The sequence below is a fragment of the Mus caroli genome, unplaced genomic scaffold, assembly GCF_978045245.1.
Source record: "Mus caroli unplaced genomic scaffold, Mus_caroli_1 scaffold_1, whole genome shotgun sequence".
NCBI lineage: Eukaryota > Metazoa > Chordata > Mammalia > Rodentia > Muridae > Mus > Mus caroli.
In genome coordinates this window covers 87,752,364-87,775,900 of record NW_028227256.1, presented here as the reverse complement: position 1 = coordinate 87,775,900, position 23,537 = coordinate 87,752,364, and the positions used below count along the sequence as shown (strand labels likewise).

The window sequence follows — 23,537 nt, the reverse complement described above, 5'->3', positions numbered from 1 at the left end:
TGGAAGGTTATAGTCACTAGGCACGCACATGGTGCTCGTAAGTAAGTGCAGACAGATACACATACACACAGACTCATACACATAAAAATCTTTTTTTAAACACTTGAAAGGCGTGAAGCAGGGCAGTAGTAGTACAGGCCTTTCATCTCAGCCCTCCAGAGGCATAAACTGGCCAATCTCTGTGAGTTCCCGGCCAGCCTGGTCTACAAAGTGAGTTCTGAACGTGTGTTTTGAAGTATCACATTCACTCTGAAACCCACCCAATCCTCGTCAGCACGCAGAACTGAACACCTGTCTACTTAGCTGAATGATGGTTAAGTGGTGCTGAGCTGACTGCATCCCAGGCAGTCCTCTATGAAATTAGACTCGGGCTCCAGCTTCCCCTTTCTCAGATTCTTTATCTTAGATCATGTGGACCATCCTGGGCCTTCACTTCCTGTCCTAACGTTGACTTTGTTATCACACAACAGCAATGTAACACACCTGTAATAGCTCCCTGGGACAGTTTGACACATTCTTGCAATTCCTGACACTAGACACACATCATAGCTTTCATCACGTGGCTTGCGTGTAGTAGCCAATCGTCGCGCTCCAAACTCCTCCCGGATGCTGGTGTCCCATACACTGAACTTTGCCAGCTGTTGCAGAGGCCCAAGAGTGGCACCATATACTTGTGGAACTCCCTGATCAACCAGGTCTTCATCACCATCCCCCTGGGCTGTCAACCAACAGGAGGACAAGTGGTTTCGCCTGTTGCTGCTAAGTTGGTGGAAGAAAAGTGCTGGGATATGTGGGACAGCGACGGACACAGCAGCAGAGGAGCTCCAGGAAGGGCTGGCAGCTAGTGCTGTGCTTCCCACCAGGGGGCAGTGACGGACACAGCAGCAGCCGAGTTCCAGGAAGGGTTGGTGGCTAGGCTAGTACTGTGCTTGCCCACCAGCCTGAGCTTGAACTGGACCCGCAGCTCTCCCAGTAAGGCTGTCTTGCTGATCCTGCAGGATAGTGTGGGTAAGGCAAATTCACTCCGCAAAGGCTGAGGGGGGTGGGAGAGTGCAGTATGGATGGCTAATGGGGGCTACCTCTCTGCTACCTTCCAGAGCCAAGGACACAGGACCGATTTTCCACTTTAGATCTCTTGTCTCTTTCCGCAGTGCTTTGCAGTCCTCAGGGCATAATACTTGTGGTCTTTTGATTATTTTTGTGGTAATAGTTATGGAACCGAGAGCTTTGCACACACTAAGAAATCCCCAGTGTTTATCAAATCGACAACTACTCTGTTCTTTTAACACTGCTATGGTGGAATTATTTTTCACCATTTCACTCATTTAGTGATAGTGTACATGACTGATTGGTGCTCTATACATTGGTCCGTCATGTTTTGCAACATAGGAAAAAAAAACATCGCTGTCCTTACTGAACTGATTCAAATCAAAAAAAAAAAAAAGGCTTACACGTGGATTCATCCAGGAAATTACTAGGTTTGTTGAAGAATGGCACATTCCTTTGGGAAGAGCACCCTCAACATTCTGCCCTCTCTGGTGGCTGTAAAGGTGAGCTGCAGGGCCCTAACACTACTGTGGAGTTTCCCCCAGTCTTAAATTAGAGATGCCATGCCTCTGTTCTCGCTGAGGTCTGTGGAATCCCCAAGATTGACACAGCCTTTGCTTTGTTTTTTCTTTTTTTCTTTCTTTTGCCAGTTAATTTCTTGGCAAGTGGTCTCAGAAGTCCTTTGCCATCCAGTACTGTCGAGCATCCTTCTGGGTGCTCATTGGCTCAACTGGGGACATGTCTCAGCTGGATATGGCAATGTGCAGCTGTAGCTGTAGCCACATCTGTTCAGGCTGTCATTTCTTGTATCTTTGTAAGCAGCTTTCAGAGGTTACTGTGGGTGCTATGATACACATGTGTGAACTAAGTCTGCTAGCACCAATGTTAACAGCACTTTTTAATTATGTCTCTCTCTCCGTAAGAATGGGTACGTGAGTACAACATGCCCATGAATTCCAGAGAAGGGCTTTGCATCCCCTGAAGCTGGAGTTACAGGTGCTTTTAGGCCACCTCGTGTGAGTGCTAGGAACCGAACTTGGGTCTTCCAGAAGAGCAGTACATGTTCTTAGCGTCTGAGTCATCTCTGCTTCCTGGTACTAACATTTTACCATTTTTGATGAAGTGAGGGAATCTTACTTGAAATTGGTTTGTTTCCTCGTTTTTTGGGGTGGGGGTGGGGCAGTACAAGAGGTGAAACCCAAGGCTTAAGTGCTCTCCCACAGCTGGGCTTACCCCAGCTCTTCTTTTTAAAATAAAAATTGCTGAGAATACATAAGTGCTGTATTTGTGTAATCCCTTCCTCTCGTGATCCTCCTGTTGCCCCACCCTCTTCTCTACTTTCAGCATCACTGTGCTTGAACATGGTGGGAGGGGGTGTGGGAGGGTGTAACTTCTATTTAACCACCATCTATGACTTCTAAAGGTTCCATTATTCCCTGTGTTTGAAGAACTTTGATTTTAATTAATTTTTGAGTGTCTCATTATGTAGCCCCGACTGGCCTTGGACTCACAGAGATCTGCCTATCTCTGCCTCCTGAGTGTTGAGTACTTCAATATTGTAGCAGTACTAAAGGTTTTAGTCAACCTTTACAAATAGGTCAGTAATTCATCATTTTACTTCATTTGCTGAATGGAGCTGACTCTTTGTTTCCAGAAACAATGTTTTCCTGAATATAGACTTGCCAAGTACTCTTTCAGCACTTAAATGGCATGCATCTTCCTTCTGGCCTTGTATGCTTTCTGTGATGCCCATTTTTTTCCCTCAGACTTTTAACTTTTTAATTAATTAAAAATTTAAAGACCAGGTCTCACTGTGGAATCCTAGCTGGCCTGGAACCATGTAGACTGCTGGTCTTGAACTTACAGAGATCTGCCTTTCTCTGCAAGTATCTCTACCTGCTGAGCCATTTTGCCAGCCCAGTAGGTATTTAGTGTTCAGAGATTGATGCTTCTTGGCGCAGCTTTGCACTTATCCAGCTCAGGGTCTATTTCTCCAGGGATGTGTATGCTCGAGTCCTTTATAGAATATGAGTTTTCTGTTTGGTTTCTCTTGTGATTCCACTCTCTCTTCTCTGGGTAGGGCCTGGGTCTGCTGTTCCTTGTCTCCAGGCCTACATGCTGTGGGGATTCGTTTGTCTTACTGACTCAACTTGTTGTTTCCACTGAGTCCACCTATAAAAGTTTTAAACTTTGTCTTTAGCTTTATGATTTTGATTTTCTTTTAAGTTCTGAATATTCTGTCCTCTGGGTTTTACCCACCGAGTCATCCCTGCCATGGCGTGGCTTCCTGTTGCCTTTCACTTTGGCCTGTTTTTCCCTGAGTCAGCATGTTACTTACTGGGCCTCCTACATTTTTTTCGATCCTACATTTTATTTCTCTTCATACTAATGGGTAACTCTGAGCCTCTAGGATAAGATTTTTCTGTTGTTCTTTTCCTGGGCTCCTTACTCAGGCAAAGCAAAAGCTCTCTCATTGGTGGGCAGGTCTCTTCGGTCACTGTATGGCTGGCCAGGGCACCCAGCTTCTGGGTAGTTCCTTGGGCAAGCACCTCTGGTACACTCTCCACATTCTCTACCTCGTTCCATAGCGAAGAGTGAGGTTATCTCACATGGCCAAGGTAAGGCTCCAGGTGCTCACTGGTGTCATACCAGGTGCTCCCAGAGGGACAGGAACACACATAAGGCCATGTGACATTCCCATTGTTTCCTGATGGCTGGGCAAGACTGGGGCCCTCACAAGTGCCTATCTACGTGTAAAAGCAGCCAGAGTACTTAGGAGTATGTGAACTGGATACGGACAGAGCCCCAGGAGGAAAGCAGAGACTGGATTGAACAGAGTAGATGCTATATCTCAGGGCGTGAAGGCACTACTTTGAGGCCAGGGACCTCAATGACTGTTTCCTGTGGGGCTGGCACACTGTGAGGGCAATGGAAACACTGGACCTTGGCCTATGTCTCCAGATTCATCTAGAGCTCCTAGCTAGACCTCCATCATTTCAGACATTAGTGTGAGGCCAAGCTTCTGAAGTAGAAGAAAGCTGTTCACCACAGCTCAGCCTAGCACAGACCCTCAGCTCCCACTGTTCAGTAAGGAAGGGTATGGGTTTTAGAACTGGATTTTTTTCTCTAAACAGAAATGTTTGCTAACACAAATGGCTGCCTTGATACCGAATCTCCCAATGTCATGAGCTTCATGAGTGAGGAGTGGCTAGAAAGTGCAGCAGGGATGCAGAGGTGACAAACTCAGTGTGGAGAAAGTGACAGACAGCCTAGACCTGCCGGCACCCAGGGCTTTACAGTGTGGTGTCAGCTACCGCATGTCAGCTATAGGCCTCAGGAACGAAGTCACCACAGCTCCTTTCTTTTCTGAGTGGACACCTGCCGCAAGTGCTCCTGTCTGAGGCTGTGCATGAGGCCCTGCTCACACTGTACCGCAGCACCCAGAAGGCAGGTACTGCCTGCTATAAGCTAAAAACCCACAACATTTTTTGGAAAAACTCTGGCTCAGAAAATTTAAGAATGAGAGCAAATGAGTCCAAAGCTGAGATTTGAGATAATTCAGTTCTTTATGCCACTCAACATGTACAAATACATTCTTAGGTAAGGCCTCCATTCTGTGCTTTAAAAATGTTAATTCTTTCAGTAAGCACTGACAGTATGGCCTCCTGCATCAGCCCTCTGTGCTGCTGAGTGCTTGATACAAGTCATGGAAGGAAAGTTCTTCTTTGGCAAAAGCATGCCCAGCAACGTTACCATACTGGCATTTTACTCAGCATAACTTATTTCATGAACAGTGGGACTGTAATAGTCTGAATCTTAGATGAATAGCTGTAAATAGCTGAAGCTGAAAACCACCCTGGGCCAGGCAATGAGAAAGTGCCTACTCGGGATTGTGGCTGCTGGCTTAGCCTTTTCTGTTTTAAAAGTTATTTTCTTTATGTGTGAGCACATGCCATACATGTGGAAGCCAGAGGACAGCTCTGTGGAGCTGGCTCTCGTTCCACCCTTCCAGGGGCTGGGAGGAGGGCAAAAGAGGATCACACTCAGGTTACCTGATGTACAAGCACTTTTGCCACTGAACTGTCTTGCCCATTATTTGGATATTTTTAACCAAAAAAGGAAATTCTGCTTGGTTGTCAGCAAAAAAACCTGATGTTGGGACTAGAGAGATGCCTGTGATTGAGAGCACTGGCTGGCTCTTCCAGAGGTCCCAAGTTCAATTTCCAGCAATCACATTTATCTATAACGGGATCCAATTCCCTTTTCTGGCATGCAGGAGTACATGCAGACAGAGCACTCATATACATAAAATAAATAAACAAACAAAACAACCCTGGTGGCCACAGGAACTTTTAAGGTCTAGTAGAATACGAAGTTCAACTAAGGTTAATCAGAACAGAACCCGCCATCACAGACATCACAGGGGAGGAAAATCAAAACAACTCGTGGCTTTGGGTTGCTCTGAGAGCTTTCACTTTCAGCAGTGGGTGGAGCTAGGGTAGCACAGTGGTGTTCCCTGGGATGAAACTCCACAAAGCTTCTCTACAGTGTCTGCTCTTGCAAGTGCACACCTTGCAGGCTGTGCTCAGCGCGAAGGACAGGCTGACTATGGGGTTCTCAGTGCTTGAACAGAATGAAAAGGGAGGTCACCCACAACTGAAGACCCTGCTTCCTGGGATGTGCTTGTAAGCTCCCTAAACAGTGGGTATTGTGACACCTGCCATCCTAGCACTGAGGAAACAGAGGCAGAAGGCCAGCTTGGACCAAGCAGCAACAAACAAAACAAAACAAAACAAAACAACAACAACAACAAAAATGAGCGAGAGCAGGGCTAGGAGGAAAGAGGCACAACGGTGTGCAGCCAAGACCTGGACTCTACCTAATGGTACCCCTGCCTCAGCTCCTTAGAAAGGCTGCAGGTGTAACCTGCTGGGGCAGGTGTTTAAGGGACAGTTAGAGAGGCAACCCTCCTTCTGAGAGGCCACCCTGCAAGTGCTTCCTTCTCTGAGCACTTGAGAATACACCACTTTCACTCAAGCTGAGCAGCAGCCTCCAAGGCAGAGCCCAGACTCAGGACGCAGAGACTGATGATAGTCAGCAGTGTGTTCAAGCTACCAAGAGCTTCCATGCCCATAGCAGACCACTAGCACCAGTTTCCCATAGAGGGTTGGCCCCACCTCTTCACAAGTTTGAGGATCATACTTCCTTGGCAGACTAGAAACTACCAGCTTGGCTGGGGTAACAAGAACTAGTTAGAACGTTGCTTTGGCCAGGGTGGGGAAATCAAGAAGCTGGCAGTCTAGAGGTCAGGTAAGCACCACTGCTCACTGTGAAGGGTGAGGCTATGGAGTCTGTGCATTGGGGAGAGTGGTTTCCACTTAACAGAATGAGAGGGTATCCTCTTACCTGGAAATGTATCATAAACTATCTGACCTCTAAAACGCTACTGTGTGGTACCCTGAGGTTAGCACCTTTCTCACAGTGCAGGCAGGCTGCTCTCCAGCACTGTGTACACTGACAGGCACTAGTGTCATTTCTTCCACTGAAGCATTCTTGTGAGGAAGTCCTATCTGTGATGCTAGCACTGCCTTGGTCAGCTGCTGGGCACCAGCCCAATGACAGCAACACTGGCAGAGGGTTAAGTCACAGCTTTCCCTAGACTCTGGGAGGAGGATGCCAAGGCTCCTGGGCAAGTCCTAAACCTAAACCACCGGAGGGAGTACTACCATTCGCCTTTTTAGATGTTGTCCTTCCTGCTCTGTTCCTCTAGGTATGTGGCTGCCAGCAGAGACCATCCTCATGGCTAATTGGCACAATTCCTGATACCAAATGGGGAACAAAACTGATCTTGTTTGCACACTAAACCCAGAAGATGACAGGCAGGAAGACTGGCAGTTAAGTGTGAATGCTAGGCAGGCAGTGAGTAAAACCAGACATGCATTTATTTTGCATTAGATTTCACTGGTTCAGATGTCTAAAGCCAGAATAAGCCCACCTGTCTCTCCAGGGCTGACCCTGAAGTGCAGTACCCTGATTATGGCGTATGCTGCAGCTATGAAACTCCCCCACTTGGAACCACTGGCAAATTGGAAGACAGTCATAGTGGAGTTGTGGCAGAGTCAGAGACTGGGCTGACTCCCCAGGCAGGATGGCAATGACAGAGTCCGTTAAGGAGCCCTGGCTCATGCTATGACCATGGCAGAATCATCCACCAGCCTTGCTTAGAGAGCCCTAGCCTGCTGTGTCTGGGTAGCAATCGAGGGAAGCCTCCCTGCCTTTGGTTCTGATGGTCCAGGTGTAGGTTCTAAGGCTCTAAGACATCCACATGCAGACCTGAAGGAAGAGCTGCTGTCTAGGAGCCAGACTCCTGCTGCGTCTGGAGAAACTGAATTATGTGCCTAGCATGGTCTCTTTGTATTTCTCTTCAGTAGTTTCTTGACTCAATGTCTTTGTGTTTGCTCTATACAATGAATACAAAGTAAATAAGAATAGAAAAAATAATTAAAGCATCAAATTGTACAAATTACAAATCTGTTCCAAAATATACTTACATTAAATAAAATACGCATTTCGGTAAGATCTACAGTGAATGACTGCATTCTGGGAAGCTTCACATCTAGGTAGGGTCAGCGTTCGTGGAAGAAGCTAAGAGAGTGTGCATCCAATCACAGTTTATAGCGGGTTTCTTATTGCCAACCTGCCAGTCACACGGAACAAGTCATTACATCACCTGTGCAGGACACCGAGTGTTGGGGGAAAGGAAGCAAGCGCTATATCCTCAGTGGTGAGTTCATTACAACTTCGGAGGGATTCCACCAGACAGCCTAGACAGTAGTTTCAGTAAACATGTTAAGGGAAGCAGACAACTCTCTCCAGGCCCAGACACACTTTCTTGCTGTATTATGTTGTTCGCCACCTATAGTGGGCAGTCAGGAGGGTCTTCTTCAGGACAGCATGGTCGCAGGACTGGGACAATCCCAAGGGGCTGACAGGGAGTATGAGGATGGGGAGGAGGGCTACCTCGAGCTGTTTCACATCAGAGACAACTGTGACAAAGTCCTCAGACCTGCGATCTCTCCTCTTATCATCTGGCATAGCGTTTGATGTATTCATCCACTTTGTCCCTAAAATCTTCCTGCGGAGGGAGAGGACACAGCAGAGTGAGAGAGAACAAAGTGACACTTCAGGAACATAGCAAAACTCCAAAGTGAAGGACCCTATGGAGAAACCTGGCTTCCTGTCACCAATGGCCCACCTCTCCATGACTGCAGTGCAAACTGTGCAGGAGGCAGTACAGTGGAAACGCTAAGAGCCGCTCACCCACACAGGACTGCTCTGGTTTTCTGCAGGAGACCCTGGTGCAAAGTCATTCCAGGTGCATCTCCCTCAGCGCTCCATCCCTCCCTTCCCTTCCCTGAGGTTCTGATGCTTCATTTATGGACCTATATCCTGCTTAGACACAGGCCCCGGAGTATAGTCACAGTGCACTGTGATGGCAACACTTACACTGCTTCGGGAGGCTTGGGTATTTGATTAATAGGCTTTTTCTCAGAAGCACCTCATACCCATCTGAAGTAGGTAAGACAGAAAATGTTTGATATACAAAACAAAGCTCTGCCCCCTGCACGTGCAAAATGATGGCCAGAGTCAGGCCCTCAGCAGGCACATCAGAAAAAAAAAAAAAAAAAAAAAAGAAAAAAAAAACACAACAACAACAACAAAAAATTCAATCTTCTGAGAATGGCTCAAAAATAAGAGCAAACTATTCAGAAGCACAAAGCAAGCAAGCATACTCTGCAACACTTGATCTGCCTACAAGTTTCCCAGGCAGTATATACAGGCTCAGGGGTTGTGTCCATTGAGCCTCAAAGATAAACAATCAGCCCACAATTCACACTAAGGATATACAGTATCTCGGATGCAGTAATCTGCCTGTAGGAGCAAATCAAATACTTCAGGATGTAGTTGTGTTGACTGACTACTGTGGGGAACCTGAATGATCAAAGACAACCACCCAGGAGGGAACATATGGACTGATCAGAAAGAAAAAGAAAGACTAAGCGTAAAATGTGGCCTGATGTTACTCATTTTCCTTCTCTACCTCTGTACCACTGTGGTGGAGTTTTGCTGTTTTGTTTTGCAGTGCTAGACAAGTGCTCTTAAGATTTAACTTAGCCGGGTGTTGGTGGCGCATGCCTTTAATCCCAGCACTCGGGAGGCAGAGGCAGGCGGATTTCTGAGTTCGAGGCCAGCCTGGTCTACAGAGTGAGTTCCAGGACAGCCAAAGTACACAGAGAAATCCTGTCTCAAAAAACCAAAAAAAAAAAAAAAAAAAAAAGATTTAACTTAAGATCACAAAGCTATACCCCCAGCCATCCCTTACTGTTAATGAAGTAATGAAATGGTCACCTGGCATCCACCACTGAAACCTCACTTACCAGCTGAAACCCCTACGAACTTTTACCTAGCATGCCTACCTAGAAGCAGCCCATTTGTCAGCTCACCTTGTCCCGCAAATGATGTTCTGCAGCTTCAATATTCAGTGGATCATCAAAATTCAAGAGATCCTTTAAAAGAGAGCAACTCATAATGAGTGTGGGAAAGAATCTCATACACTGTAGCAAATCTTCTCTTCGAAAAGTCTTAGTGCACCAGAGCTGGCAGAGCAGCTTCCAAGAGCTCCAAGCACTCCATGTCCCTTACTGCAGAGTGCTTAGCAGGGGTGACTTTCAAAATGGTGAATGAGGGTTCAGTAAAAGGTAAGTGTGTGTTCACACATGAATATCCCCCCACTCTGGGGAAACTGGAGATAATAGTAATCACATTAATTTGAAGCTATCTGATAACTAGTGAATGACAATCATCTTAAAAAGATTTATTTTTATTTTCTATGTATAAGTGTTTTGCTTGCATGTATGTAGGTGTAGTGTGTGTGTGTGTGTGTGTCTGTGTGTGTCTGTGTGTGTGTATGTAAGCCAGAAGAAGGAACTCAAGTTACAGGAAGTTGTGAGCTGCCATGTAGGTGCTGGAAATAGAACCTGGGTCCTCTAGAAAAGCAGCCAGTGCTTTTAACCACTGAGTCACCTCTCTGGCCTTGAGTCACCATTCTTTGGAAGGTGGGGGTGGGGTAGTTGAGACAGGATCTCTCTGTGTAGTCCTGGTTCTCCTGGAACTTCCTCTGTAGACCAGGCTGGCTCCAAACTTAAGAGCTCTGCCTGTCTCTGCATCCCAAGTGCTGGAATTAGGGTGTGTGCCAGCACTGCCAGCTAGAGCAACCATTCTGTTTGTTGTTGGAGACAGGATTTCTTATTGGGACCTGGAACTCACTGATTAGGTGAGGCTGGATAACCAGCGAACCTCCAGCGATCCTGCCATCTGCAGTGCTGGAATCATAGGCACAAACCTGTGCCTAGCTTCTTTATATCAGTTCTTGAAATTGAACTTGGGCCCTCATGCTTGTACAAAGCATTTCCCTGACTCAGGTATCTCTCCAGTTCTACTGTTTCCTTTCTTGCAGTATTTATGATCATGCATTTTCACAGTTAATGCATGTATATACATGGTTACAGGACAATTTTTAGGAAGTGGTAGGTTTTGGGGATTTAACTTAAGATTATCATCAGGCTACATCATTAAACCGGCTCTTCCTTTCTTTTACTTTTGGAGACAGTATCTCTGTAGTCCCGGCTAGTGTGGAACTTACTAGACATACATACATCAGGCTGGCCTCAAACTCAGAGCTCCATCTGCTTCTGTAGCCCCAGTGCTGAGAATTAAGCCTACCACACCCAGCCCCATTTCCTTTTAAAAGCATTCACTTCTCTAATTTCCTGTCCCCTCTGGGTACAAAGTTTCTCTTTTGACCTTGCCTGATTGGTCTTATTCCTTTCTGACTTCTCTTCAAATGCACTAACTCAAAAATCCAAAGGGAACAATATCTGGTGTCCCCAAACTCAGGGGAGCAGACTTTTTCTGTTGGGGCCCAAAAGCCCCTGGCATCTCAGTTTCTATCTTGTCCCTGGGCCATCATCTACTGACTAACACTCTTTTGTTTCTTCCACCATCTTGCTTCTGTTCGTAATTGACATTTTATGATAGCAGGCTTTCTGGACCTTTTATATCGAGGACATTCCTTTCCAGACTTTTTACAATGAGGACATTTTACAGTGGGGACATTCCATTTACATTATTGTGTAACTAAGAGATAATACTGGTTTGGCCCATGCACCTTTGTGGTTTGTAGCTTTTTAAGCCCTTTGTTTCCCTAGAGTAAACTGAGACTTAAATAGAATTTTTTTTCTTGTCTCCTTCCTTTGCATTTCCTGATCCCAAATTTGTCGTTGTTGCTCCCTTCCCCGAAACCTGTTGCTTAAGTCCTGAAGGTCAGGTCATCTTTCCACCTCTTCATGTACACCCAAGCTCAGCACAGAGGCTACAGCTGACCTGCCCAATTCTTGTAAAAAATTAGCCCAGATATACTGTTCATATAATTATTGCTTCTCAAAGGACACCTGAAAAGGCCTTGTTGCAGAGACTACCATATTCCTCTGCAGTACTGTGTTCCTAGTGAGAAAAAAAAAACATATACAGCTGTGAATGTTAATTCCAGCACTTAGGAAGTTGACCAGGAGGAATGGCATTAGTCCATGGATTCCCTGGACTACGTAGTGGGCTAAGGCCTACAAAACAGGACCTTGGTTCAATTCCCAGCACCTACATGGTGGCTTACAACCACCTATAACTTCAGTCCGATGGCCTTTTCTGGCCTTTGTGAACACCAGCCACATATGCAGTGCACAAACTCAGACATAGGCAAAACACCCAAAGACAATAAATCTATTTAAGAAGACAGTGAAGCCCAGTTGTGAATGAGACTCAGCCTCCAGGAATACAAACACTGTGTTATTTCACCAGAAAAGCCATCTGAGTGGTATAGGTGACTTCACAGGAATCAGGGAGAACCTGAAATGCCTGTGAATCCTGGCTTCTCTGAGGCACGTGCTGCCCAGAAACACAACACTGGGCAGGGCCTCACAGATTAGTAGCAGTTCTGCTGTTTTTTTGTTTCTCTGACCATTAAAAACAAGCATGTTGTGCCCCACAAGACAGGAGGAGCAGGTATGCTCTAGAAGATAGAATCCTCCAAATGTCTCTAAAGCCTCCTAAGGCTCTTGCATCAGTACAACATCTGGTCATAAAGAATGGAAATGAAGGCTAGCTTCTAAGACCCATGGTCTTTAAGGCTGTGTTTCAAGTCAGCAGCCAGAAAAATCAAGAAGAGGGTGGATGGGCAGTTAATAATATACTTACGGTAAATAAAGAGTTTAATCCCCAAACAACATCCTGAAAAAAGAAAGAAAACAATTCTCAGGCTCCAATCCACTAAGAGTCTTTTCAACATATAACCAAGAAATATGCATTACAGACTATCAAAACATGTGTCACACTGTTTTCCTCAAGACAAATAAGTGCACTTTCAAGTTTAACTTCTAACCAACTTCCTGTCTTCCCTGCTCAGACAGACGCAGGGACCATGAGCCACAGACCACACATGTATGCTCGACCTGTTGCTACACAGACTAGACTTTTGATATTCACCTCACAACAAAGCCTGTTCTTTTGTGACATTACCACCTTTTGGGATTCTCAGATAAATTACTCCACTACACCTTTTTAACCTTCTCTAGTTACTTAAGAATTAAGGTAGACTCACATTTCTAAGATCATTAATTCCCACTACACCATTGTTTCTCTGTGCTCAGATATCTGACTGTCAGATGGGAGCCATGATGCTCCCAAACACCTCCTCTACCTGATTCTTCACCCCCACTCTTGTTCCTTTAAGCTGATTCTCAGGGACATCCCACCTATTTGTCCTGTCACATGTGACCTGGTGTGAGCTGGAGGTGAAGATAAGCACTAAGCCTGAAGGAAGGCAGTAGACATTTGATCCCCAAACAGGAGAGACTGCAGAGGAAATGGCAGCTATGCCAGAGACTTGTAGGAGCAGTGTCATGAGTGGAGAACTGGGGGGAACTGCCTTCTAGGTAGTGGGACAAGCTGGCAGAGCTAAATCCTAAGAAAAGGACACAGGGAAAGGCTGGGCAGAAGGCTGTGTGGTTCATGTGTCAAGAGAGCTCAGTTGGGGAGGAATAGAGCACAACTGCATGAGTCTGCATATTCTGACAGTAGACTCTTCTCTCCTATGGTGCCTATTCAGCAATAATCTACCTATCATCACGTCACAGACCTTCTGACCAGGAAGTAACTATACACACTGCAGCTCTTCCACACACCCAGAAAGACTCAAGACAGCCCTGTTGAGTGAGTAAGATCGAGAGTCTTTTTCTTGTGGTTCTGAAACCTGCAGTTTGATTCTCGAATGATACGGTGCTGGTCAGCAAGGACTCTCATCCCAATTAGAACTGGCTAAGCAATACTGGGTAGAGCAGCCTTAGAAGGTATGTGGTTGTCAGAGGAGGAGCAAGGGTGTACGTTTTACAGGAGGATGGTTGCCTGAGGTCTATGGGAGGAATGCTCTCACCTTTAATGTTCTAGTGGGAGCCCAGCCAGTGCCATCAATTGAATGTTCTCTTAGTAAACTGGAAGAGAGAAACACGTGTTAATGAGGAGCCGCAGCTCTGCTGCAAGTCTCTATCCACAATAAAGGAAGGAATTCCATCTGTGAAACCTGTCTCTTCTTGGCTGCCCAATCTCCTGTGCTGGCCTCCTGAGAATAGTCCTCTTCTTCAAAGCTGTAGTTCAGTTACAATGTCTATTATTTTGTTTATTGACTATGTATACACTATTCATTCTTCACGTGAAATTCCTAAGCAAAAGTAATTTTTTTTTTTCTTTTTTAAGACAGGGACTCTTAGAGTCCTTGCTTGCCTGAAACTTCTATATATTCCAGTCTAGCTCAAACTTGCTATATATTCCAGTCTAGCTCAAACTTGCTATATATTCCAGTCTAGCTCAAACTTGTGGTAATTCTCCTCTATCTGCCTCAAGTACTTGTATTACAGGTATGTGTCATCGCACCCACCAGAAAAGTATTATTAAAACAGTATACACACGTGTTGACTAAAAGCCAGGAAACAGGGAAGTAACAGCAACAACAATTGTAGAAAGAATGACTGAGGATTGGAGCCTATAATTCATGTGTCAGGCATAATCCAAACATAATTCCCTCAACAGGAGGACTACTTTATCTGTGAGAGAATGATGCATTTGCCCAAAGTCTGTTACTATCTGCAGCTGCCACCCACCCAATGCCCCTCACGGTGCTCCTGCATGTTTCTTGGTTGCCAGTGGGTTGAGCACCTTACAGGCTGGCTGCTGAGTGGTGTCCTCCTGTGCCCACACTCCTTTGTGCAGTGTCAAGTGCTTAGCTTTTTCAAAATGAGTGACTATTTACATACAATGATAGTAAATAGTCTAGAGATCTTCTTTTTCAATTTTGTGTTTATGGTTTGTTATTTGTTGTTACAGGGTGTTTGTTTTTGTTTTGATACAGGGTCTCACTATGAAGCCATAACTGGCCTAGAACTCAGAGATCCTCTTGCTTCTACCTGCTAAGTGCTGAGATTAAAAAGCATGCACCACCATGCCTGACAGTATTTTAAGGCTTTGGTATAGGTTGACGGCACTAACTGAATTTCTCAGACAAAAAAGAGCAGAGAGAGAGGCATGCAGGTATAGCTCCTTACGAAGTCACTAATGCTGACTAAGGAGACTGGAGAAACAGAGGAGCCCTAAGAATACCCTCAGGTCCCAGCACATTATATGAACATGAGAAGCCTGCTTCCTAGGGTAGCTGAACATGAGGCAGTGCTGTGATAGCCTGTCCAAGTCCTACTGTCAGAGAGGATCTGCATCAAATGCAGCTGGCACAGACCAGACACCCATCACTAACATCCTTATAGTACTAGAAAGTGGGGGACAGGACAAACAGAAAAACAAAAGTCAAATGCTTTGTCTACTATGAAAGAAGCCCTCCATTTTCTTCTCCAGCTCTTTTCCTTGGAGAGCAGTAACCTTTCAGGGAGAGCTGGAACTGCTAGGCCTTGACCTGTGCCACTGTGAAGGCAGGACATAGTTTACAGCTGACACCACAGAGAACCTGCCTGCTCTGAAAGGGCCAGTATGCAAAGTATCCTTAGTGAAGGTACCTGAGATGCTGAAGTCAGGCTCCTGTAGTTTTCCCTCCTGGGTTTTACTAACTGCAGGTTAGCTAACATCAGTGGTAACATCATTGGGACTATGGTTGCTCCCTAATGGAGGAGGAGACAGAGAGCATCAACTGCACAGTGAGGACTACCAGGGCCTGACAATGGTGGGCAATAGAGGATGTGTTCCAAAAGTAGTTGTATCAGCTTGGCGCGGGCATTTCTGAATTTGTAGCCAAACAAGATCTCCTTACAAAAGTGAATTTGAAGAGGTTCACACATGCACAGGCAGAAGAGAGGTAGAAACTCACCTTAGACATATTTCCCCCGTTTCTGTGATGTTGGGGTGCCAGATTTTAGTCAAGCATTTCACCTTGGGAGGCTGTAAGAGAGAGAGAGGTGGAGGGAGTCACAAAGCTCCCTAGTCCCTATCAGCAATGTGTGGTCTTTCTACACCCCAGTGAGTCACCAAACACATGGCCTGTCCTATGGAACTAGAGAACAGAATAGCAGGTGGTAGTGTATGCACACATAAATATTTGCAACAGACATGGAGATAGACAGACAGACAGACAGACAGACACATACACCACCTCCCAGTCTAAAACTCCAACCTGGAGTCCAAATTGCTATGCCCAAATCACAGATCCACAGCTGAACATTACTGCTCCATACAGAACCCTTGGTCAGATGTGTTTGTAGACACTAGTGCTAAATAGTTTCCCAGACCAGGGTTAGTATACTTTATTCTTTCATTTATTAACATGTGTATGTGCACATGAATGTATATGCACATTTATGTGCATGTGTAGTGCTGGATTCCTCAGAGGTGGAGTTACATTCCACAACTTAGACCATAGTTCCACAACAGCTCATGTCACCAGAGCTCATGGCTCTGCCATGTTGCAAAGATGGTGTTTGCCCCTTCTCTACTGAATCCCTATAAATCTACTTCCTATTTACCCATCTGTCTAGCTACTTAAAATTTTTATCACTTCAACTCTCTATATATCACCTTACTTCCCTACTGATCTAGCCTCAAAAACAAGTCATGTGACAGCCTCTAGTATAATTTAGTATATGGTCTTTAAGGAGCTAACATATAGGTATAGATTATTACCTAAAATTCTAAAATCATTGGTCCCTGGAATTTTGGTATTATAACATAAATAGAATCAGTCTTTTTTTTTTTGTTTGTTTTGTTTTGTTTTAATTTTTAATATTTTTATTACCTATTTTCCTCAATTACATTTCCAATGCTATCCCAAAAGTCCCCCATAGCGCCCCCCACTTCCCTACCCACCCATTCCCATTCTTTTGGCCCTGGCATTCCCCTATATTGGGGCATATAAAGTTTGCAAGTCCAATGGGCCTCTCTTTCCATTGATGGCCGACTAGGCCATCTTTCGATACATATGCAGCTAGAGACAAGAGCTCCGGGTTTCTGGTTAGTACATCATGTTGTTCCGACAATAGGGTTGCAGATCCCTTTAGCTCCTTGGGTACTTTCTCTAGCTTCTTCATTGGGAGCCCTGTGATACATCCAATAGCTGACTGTGAACATCCACTCCTGTGTTTGCTAGGCCCCGGCATCGTCTCACAAGCTATATTTGGGTCCTTTCAGCAAAATCTTGCTAGTGTATGCAATGGTGTCAGCGTTTAGAAGCTGCTTATGGGAAGGATCCCTGGATACGGCAGTCTCTAAATGGTCCATCCTTTCATCACAGCTCCAAACTTTGTCTCTGTAACTCCTTCCCTGGGTGTTTTGTTCCCAATTCTAAGAAGGGGCACAGTGTCCACACTTTGGTCTTCATTCTTCTTGAGTTTCATGCGTTTAGCAAATTGTATCTTATATCTTGGGTATCCTAAGTTTTGGGCTAATATCCACTTATCAGTGAATACATATTGTGTGAGTTCTTTTGTGATTGTGTTACTTCACTCAAGATGATGCCCTCCAGGTCCATCCATTTGGCTAGGAATTTCATAAATTCATTCTTTTTAATAGCTGAGTAGTACTCCATTGTGTAAATGTACCATAATTTCTGTATCCATTCCTCTGTTGAGGGACATCTGGGTTCTTTCCAGCTTCTGGCTATTATAAATAGGGCTGCTATGAACATAGTGGAGCATGTGTCTTTTTTACCGGTTGGGACATCTTCTGGATATATGCCCAGGAGAGGTATTGCTGGATCCTCCGGTAGTACTATGTCCAATTTTCTGAGGAACCGCCAGACTGATTTCCAGAGTGGTTGTACAAGCTTGCAATCCCACCAACAATGGAGGAGTGTTCCTCTTTCTCCACATCCTCGCCAGCATCTGCTATCACCTGAATTTTTGATCTTAGCCATTCTGACTGGAGAATCAGTCTTAAAAACATGATTCACCATTTTAAAATCTTACATAAAAAATACAGGCAGAACATCTGCATGAAGAGCACCTGTCAGACAAATGAGTTTCTGTACTGAAATTTTCATACTGCTGCCAAGGCCACAAGACAAACACGGGTTTGCATGGGAAGCATGGCTCCCAAGGTAGTGCCCCCATGTCTCTCTCTTGCCTTGCCCCTGGTGTGTGTATGTATGTATGTACATACATGTGTGTATACACACACACACACACATGTACCCTCAGAGAAAAAGGGCAGAACATGGCTCCCAAAGCAGTGTCCCCCATGTCTCTCTCTATGCCTTGCCCCTGTGTGTGTGTGTGTGTGTGTGTGTGTGTGTGTGTGTTTGTGTGTGTGTGTGTGCAGACAGGGAGGTTTGCAGGCTACTCACCACCATGTTGTAGGCATCGGGAACTTCAGTTTCAAACTGAAATTTTCCACCCTGGTAGTAACCCTCATCTATTAAAAACACAAAACAAAACAAAAAAATCTTTAAATAAAAAAAAAAAAAGGAAACAAAAGCAAACATGAAGTTAGGATACGGCAAACACAGATTGAAGAGGTTAACACTAGGACCAGAGTACCCAGGTTCCTTCAGCAAAGCTGCACAGTGCAGAGCCTTGTCCTGCCAACACTGCCACCATCACCACCTGCTCCAGGGCAGAGGCGCCCTCAGAGAAAAAGGGCAGGGCATCTTTCAGGATGGCTGGCTTTCTTCAGGGCACTATAGTCACTGTGTCCCCTCTTAACCATCCCCTGCCTTGTGTGAGTTACCTCTTTACAGGACAGCTTCCAGATTCCCTACGAGGATGCTATTTCTGTGGGAAAGCTGATGAGATCTGACTGCTGTTTCCCCAGCACCTATGTAAAACTTCCAGTCATGCTTAACCAACAGCCCTCCCCTGCTGGATGGCTCAGGGCTTAGGAGCAGGCACAGTGGGGGAACTGGAGAAGTCTACCCCTCTGCCTCAGTGAGTGTATGGTGAGATTCCTTAGGAAATTGGTGGGGCAAAAACCTACAAGGATGTCCAGGCTTCTTCAGGTCTGCTAACACCATAGCACAGTCTCTCTTGCCTAAGCCAGGTTCAAGAAGGAACTGAAGGGGCTGCTGCCAGCAGAGGTGCTGCAGCCTCTTAGTCTCACTGTGGTTTGACTAGCACTGTCTTCATCTTTACAGCTACAACACTAAGGCCAACTGCTTCAACTTTCTACATAAATCAGATACATAAAGCAAGTTTTATCAGTAAATATATCATTACTAAAAGCAGGCTTCTTTAAGAATTTAGAGGCTACAGGCTGGTAAAATGGCTCAGCAAGCAAAGGTGCTTGCTTCCAACCTGAGGACCTGAGTTCAATCTCCAGGACCCACAAGGTGGACAGAACCAATTTCTGCAAGTTATCCCTTGACTTCCACCCATGAATTGTTGCATACATACATACAAAAATAAATGAATAAAGAAAAGAACTTTGAGGCTGTGCCAGCATTATGTTATCCATAGCCATTCCTGGATGGTAGCATTCATACTCTGGTAATCTCATAAGACTAAGCACTAAGTGTGCTTTACGACACAATCCTTGCTCAATGCCAGTAAGGCTGAAATAACTCAGTTTACTGGTTATTTATACTTCTTCCATAAGAACTGTGTCCAGCTCTTACTAGCAAGACAAATTTCTCTCTCTCTCTCTCTCTCTCTCTCTCTCTCTCTCTCTCTCTCTCTCTCTCTCTCTCTCTCTCTCTCTCTTTCTTTTTTGGTTTTTCGAGACAGGGTTTCTCTGTGTAGCTCTGGCTGTCCTGGAACTCACTTTGTAGACCAGGCTGGCCTCGAACTCAGAAATCCTCCTGCCTATGCCTCCTGGCAGAGGTCCAGATTTACTTTGCTGGGTCCGAGATTTACTTTTGCTTTTGTAACATTTTAATTCATGTGGATGCTTGTTGCAGGGGTGCCCATTGAGCCTCTGGAGCTGGTCTTACACACCATATGAGCTGAAGTGGGTGCTAGGATCCTCTAGAAGAGGAGCAAGAACTCTGCATCATTGAGCTGTCACTCCAGAACACCTTTGGCATTTTATTTTGGGGAATGGGGTGGGGGTTGAAAAAGGGAGTTAGAGACAGGGTATCCTAGAGTAGCCAGGGCTGTCCTGGAACTCACTCTGTAGATCATCTCAAACTCAGCTTGGCCACCACACTCAGCAGTTCTACTTCATGGACTTAAGTCTCTGGTATAGTGGTTTTAAAAGGTCTTTTACAACTAAGATGTCTTAGTAAAAAAGTTCATTCATTCATTTCCCAGTATGTGGTATTTTGTTTTCTTCTCTTCCAATTGGCTGCTTACCTATTACTCTCTTTCCTCTGCTGACACATTACTCTGATGTCAGTTTGGCTGAATTGAGAACATGAGAGATAGTGAGGTACAGCTTTGGGAGTCTCTGTGAGGCCTTTCCAGACAAATCACAACCTAAGGAGTTGTTCGTTCAGCTCAGGGTTTGAATAGACAACTGGGAGGTTGGTGGGGCTGTGGAAGTAGGGCCTGGTTGCAGTGACACTGTGAGGCACCCAGGGCCTTTCCTGTACTGCTTTTCCCCAGTTTGCCATATTCTAAGGTCTACCATACCTTCCTACATAATGAACTGCCACCCCTAAAATGGAGAGCAAAACAAAGCCTTCCTCTCTTAAGATATCAGGTCATTTATCTTTTGTAAATACTCCCGGATTTGTGACATAGTAACAAGTCTTGGGAAAAGACAATTGGTTTGGTAAATTGTTTAGTATATTTACTCCTATATTTAGCTCCTAGTTCAGTGATCTTGCTCCCTTGTAATTTGATTTTAATCACCATAATACAGGATTTTTATGTCAGGTTTTTTCACTCTGCAGACCACATAGCCCACTCTAACTTCCCTTCAGGAGTGAGTATGCCCCATACAAGACACACTGACCCACTACAAAGCTGTGCTGCAGCCACCCCTCCTGCCACACTGTATTTTGCTGGCTGGCTCTGCACTGCACTGATACTATTCCGATTTTTGAAGATGTTAGTGTGTCTAATGTGTTTCTTTTACCCTGATACAGAATTATGTCTTATAAAACTAAGATTCAAGAACAGACTGCTCTATTTTTTCCCCCTTTAATAGAATTCGTCTCTTCAGAAAATGATGTGTTTCTTAGCTAGTTGTTCCCTACTCAGAGCTGAGTCAGACTTGATACACCCTCTTCCCTTTACTACTGACTTGCAACGTACAATGCAGCCAAGGAGCAGACTACCCTGCATAAAGCCTGAGCTCAGCTCGGCCTCAGGGTTCAAGACCACTTAGTGAGCACCCTCTGGCTCTCTGCCCCCACAAACTCAGCTCAGCTCCACAGCCCATAAAGCCCAAGAAGGAGGCCTCCTCTCCTCTGGAGTTGACAAACAGAAGACTACATTGTACATTGTACAATGTGCTATGACTATGTACTATGTGCCAACTCTATACCACAGTTGCTGAAGTTAAAAACATTTTACTTCTTGGCAACTGGGACTGCATTTTGAAGTACAGCAGAAGAAAGCTGCTGGCTCCGGCCACCGTCACAGTTAGAGGACTTACCCTTCCTTCCTCTGGAGCTTTACAGCCTGCTCGCTCTCTCGCTCGCTCTCGCTCTCGCTCTCTCTCTCTCTCTCTCTCTCTCTCTCTCTCTCTCTCGCTCTCGCTCTCGCTCTCGCTCTTGCCTTCAAGGCATCCCAGTTGGAGGTGGCTCCTGGGAAGAGATTCTCTAGGGATTCATGGACACTAACACTTGCCCTATACCAGAACGAAGTCTCACCAGCTCCACTTTTGCTCCTCCTCTTTCACAGCCTGTCTTTACTTTAAGACATGCACATGAACACACACAGAGAGCTGGCAACTTGGATGTTCTACATCATCATCGTACAAACAGGCCTAGAGGGCTGAAGAAGCATTGGGAGTTGAATCTCTGTCTCCATAGTGGTTTTTCAAGACAGAGTGACATTGGGCATACCATATCCCAGTATCTGCCACTGGTTCAGACACCACACAGAAATGATTAATGTTTCATTTAGGCAGTTTGGTTTCAAGCTATGTGACTTGTAATCCCATCACTCAAAAGGTACAGGCAGGATTATCAGAAGTTCAATATCCTTGGTTACATAGTAAATTATGAGACCACCCAAGCCAAATGAGACTCTGTCTTAAAACAACACAAAATACAAAAAGACAACTCCAACCTTAAACTGTGAAAGGCATTGCTTCCAGTTGCAAGAAGCAAACAATATGCTAATATGCAATCACCAGGGTACCTCTTAAACCCAGCAAGTCACAACTCCCAAGGGACAAAGCACTCAGGAGATTCTTTTTGTTTGTTTTTTTTGTTGTTGTTTTTTTCAAGATAGGGTTTCTCTGTGTAGCCCTGGCTGTCCTGGAACTCACTTTGTAGACCAGGCTGGCCTCGAACTCAGAAATCTACCTGCCTCTGCCTCCCAAGTACTGGGATTAAAGGCGTGCGCCACCATGGCCCGGCAACTCAGATTCTTGGAAGTGAGAAGTGAAGGTAGAGTTTACTACAGAGTAGGAGGCTTTAGCAGGTAATGAAGATGGCGAGCAACTCTGCAAACCTGAAATGACATGAGTCTGCAGTGCCAAGCTTCAGATGAAAGTATAAAGAATGTGGTCATTAAGACCCACTATGATACCAACACTAAATGAGTAATCTTCAATAGTTTCATCTCAGAGTTTGATCAAAAAGGGTTTGATTAGGACTCAAGAAACTTTACCAATGTGTTCAAGTGCCTGGCTGGTGAAATCTCCTTTAATCTGCTTTCAACATAGCCTAACAATGTACTAGATCTAGCACTCAATTCCAAGATCATGAAAATACTATAACTTTTGGTTTTAACTTTGAACATATCTTTTGCATAAATTTTCTGTTGCTATGACCAAACACTATGACCAAGGCAGTTTATAGACGAGTTTACTTGGGCTTATGGTTCCAGAGGGATAAGAGCTCATCACCATCATAGCAGTAAGCATGGCAGCAGACAGACATGCAGCTAGAACAGAGAGCAATGGGAATGGTAGGAGGCTGTAAAACCTCAAGGCTCACCCCAATGGATGTACTTCCTAAGCCTCCCCAAACAGACCCAAACAACTGGGGATTAAAATGACTGAGCCTATACATGGAATTCTCATTTCAAACCAGCACATTCAACTCCCTTGTCCCATAGGAACGAAATGCTCAACTTCAAGAGTTCTCATAGCCTTTCAACTTCAACCCTGTTTAAAAGGCTGAAGTCTCTTTTGAGACTCCAAGCAGTCTCTTCACTGTAAGCTCCTTATAAAATCAAAGGCAAATTACATATTTCCATTATACAATGGCACATGACATTACAAAAGTGTCAGGAACCAAGTAGAAGCTAAAAACTGAGATGGGTCCATCTTGGATTAAAATCTATGACGGATTTGCTCCAGTAGGCAAAGCCCAGGAGAAACCCATTCTAGGAATGCATTTAGTCCTGCTATTAATATGCTTTTCCTGTTATTGTTAAATATATATAGCAGTCACTAGGAATTAGCCCACCCTTTTGAGCAGATCTCTGCAGAACAGTGAAGATATACTGTCTTACAGTGATGCTATATAGACAAATAGATGATTTCCTAATCCTTGATGAACCTATAAGCATTCCTAAAACTATAGTCATTATTAAGCTCTTTAATAATACACTGCTATTAAATCCATTGTGACAGTCAGAACAGCAACAAGAACTCTATCATTCTTTAGTATTATGAGTTAATTGCTTCTGAGATACTAAGCAGGCATCTACTACTCAGAGCCCATTCCAAGAGGTTGTAAAACCAGTCACCAAAGGTCATAAAAAGTCATAATATTGACTGAGTTTATCTATACCAAACTTCAATAATACCTTGGTCACAAAAGTTATGGTTTT

At 44.8% G+C, this 23,537-nt stretch overlaps 1 protein-coding gene across 5 annotated transcripts in view; it reads right to left on the bottom strand.

Annotated features, from left to right (window-relative positions):
- Nucleotides 1-6,966: 6,966 nt before the first annotated feature.
- The window catches only part of Ube2f (ubiquitin conjugating enzyme E2 F (putative)), a 36,029-nt gene continuing 19,458 nt past the window's right edge, over nt 6,967-23,537 (bottom strand). For 4 of the 5 annotated variants that reach the window (XM_021159119.3, XM_021159116.3, XM_021159125.3 and 1 more), the window contains exons 5-10: nt 17,993-18,060; nt 15,527-15,597; nt 13,592-13,649; nt 12,358-12,390; nt 9,552-9,614; nt 6,967-8,182 (exon numbers count right to left, since the gene is read on the bottom strand). In XM_021159119.3, coding sequence (XP_021014778.1) covers nt 8,132-8,182; nt 9,552-9,614; nt 12,358-12,390; nt 13,592-13,649; nt 15,527-15,597; nt 17,993-18,060 — 344 coding nt within the window. In that variant the 3' untranslated portion in view covers nt 6,967-8,131. Of the gene's footprint in view, nt 8,183-9,551; nt 9,615-12,357; nt 12,391-13,591; nt 13,650-15,526; nt 15,598-17,992; nt 18,092-23,537 lie in introns of all 5 variants that reach the window. The other variant, XM_085839517.1, reaches the window with a different exon arrangement.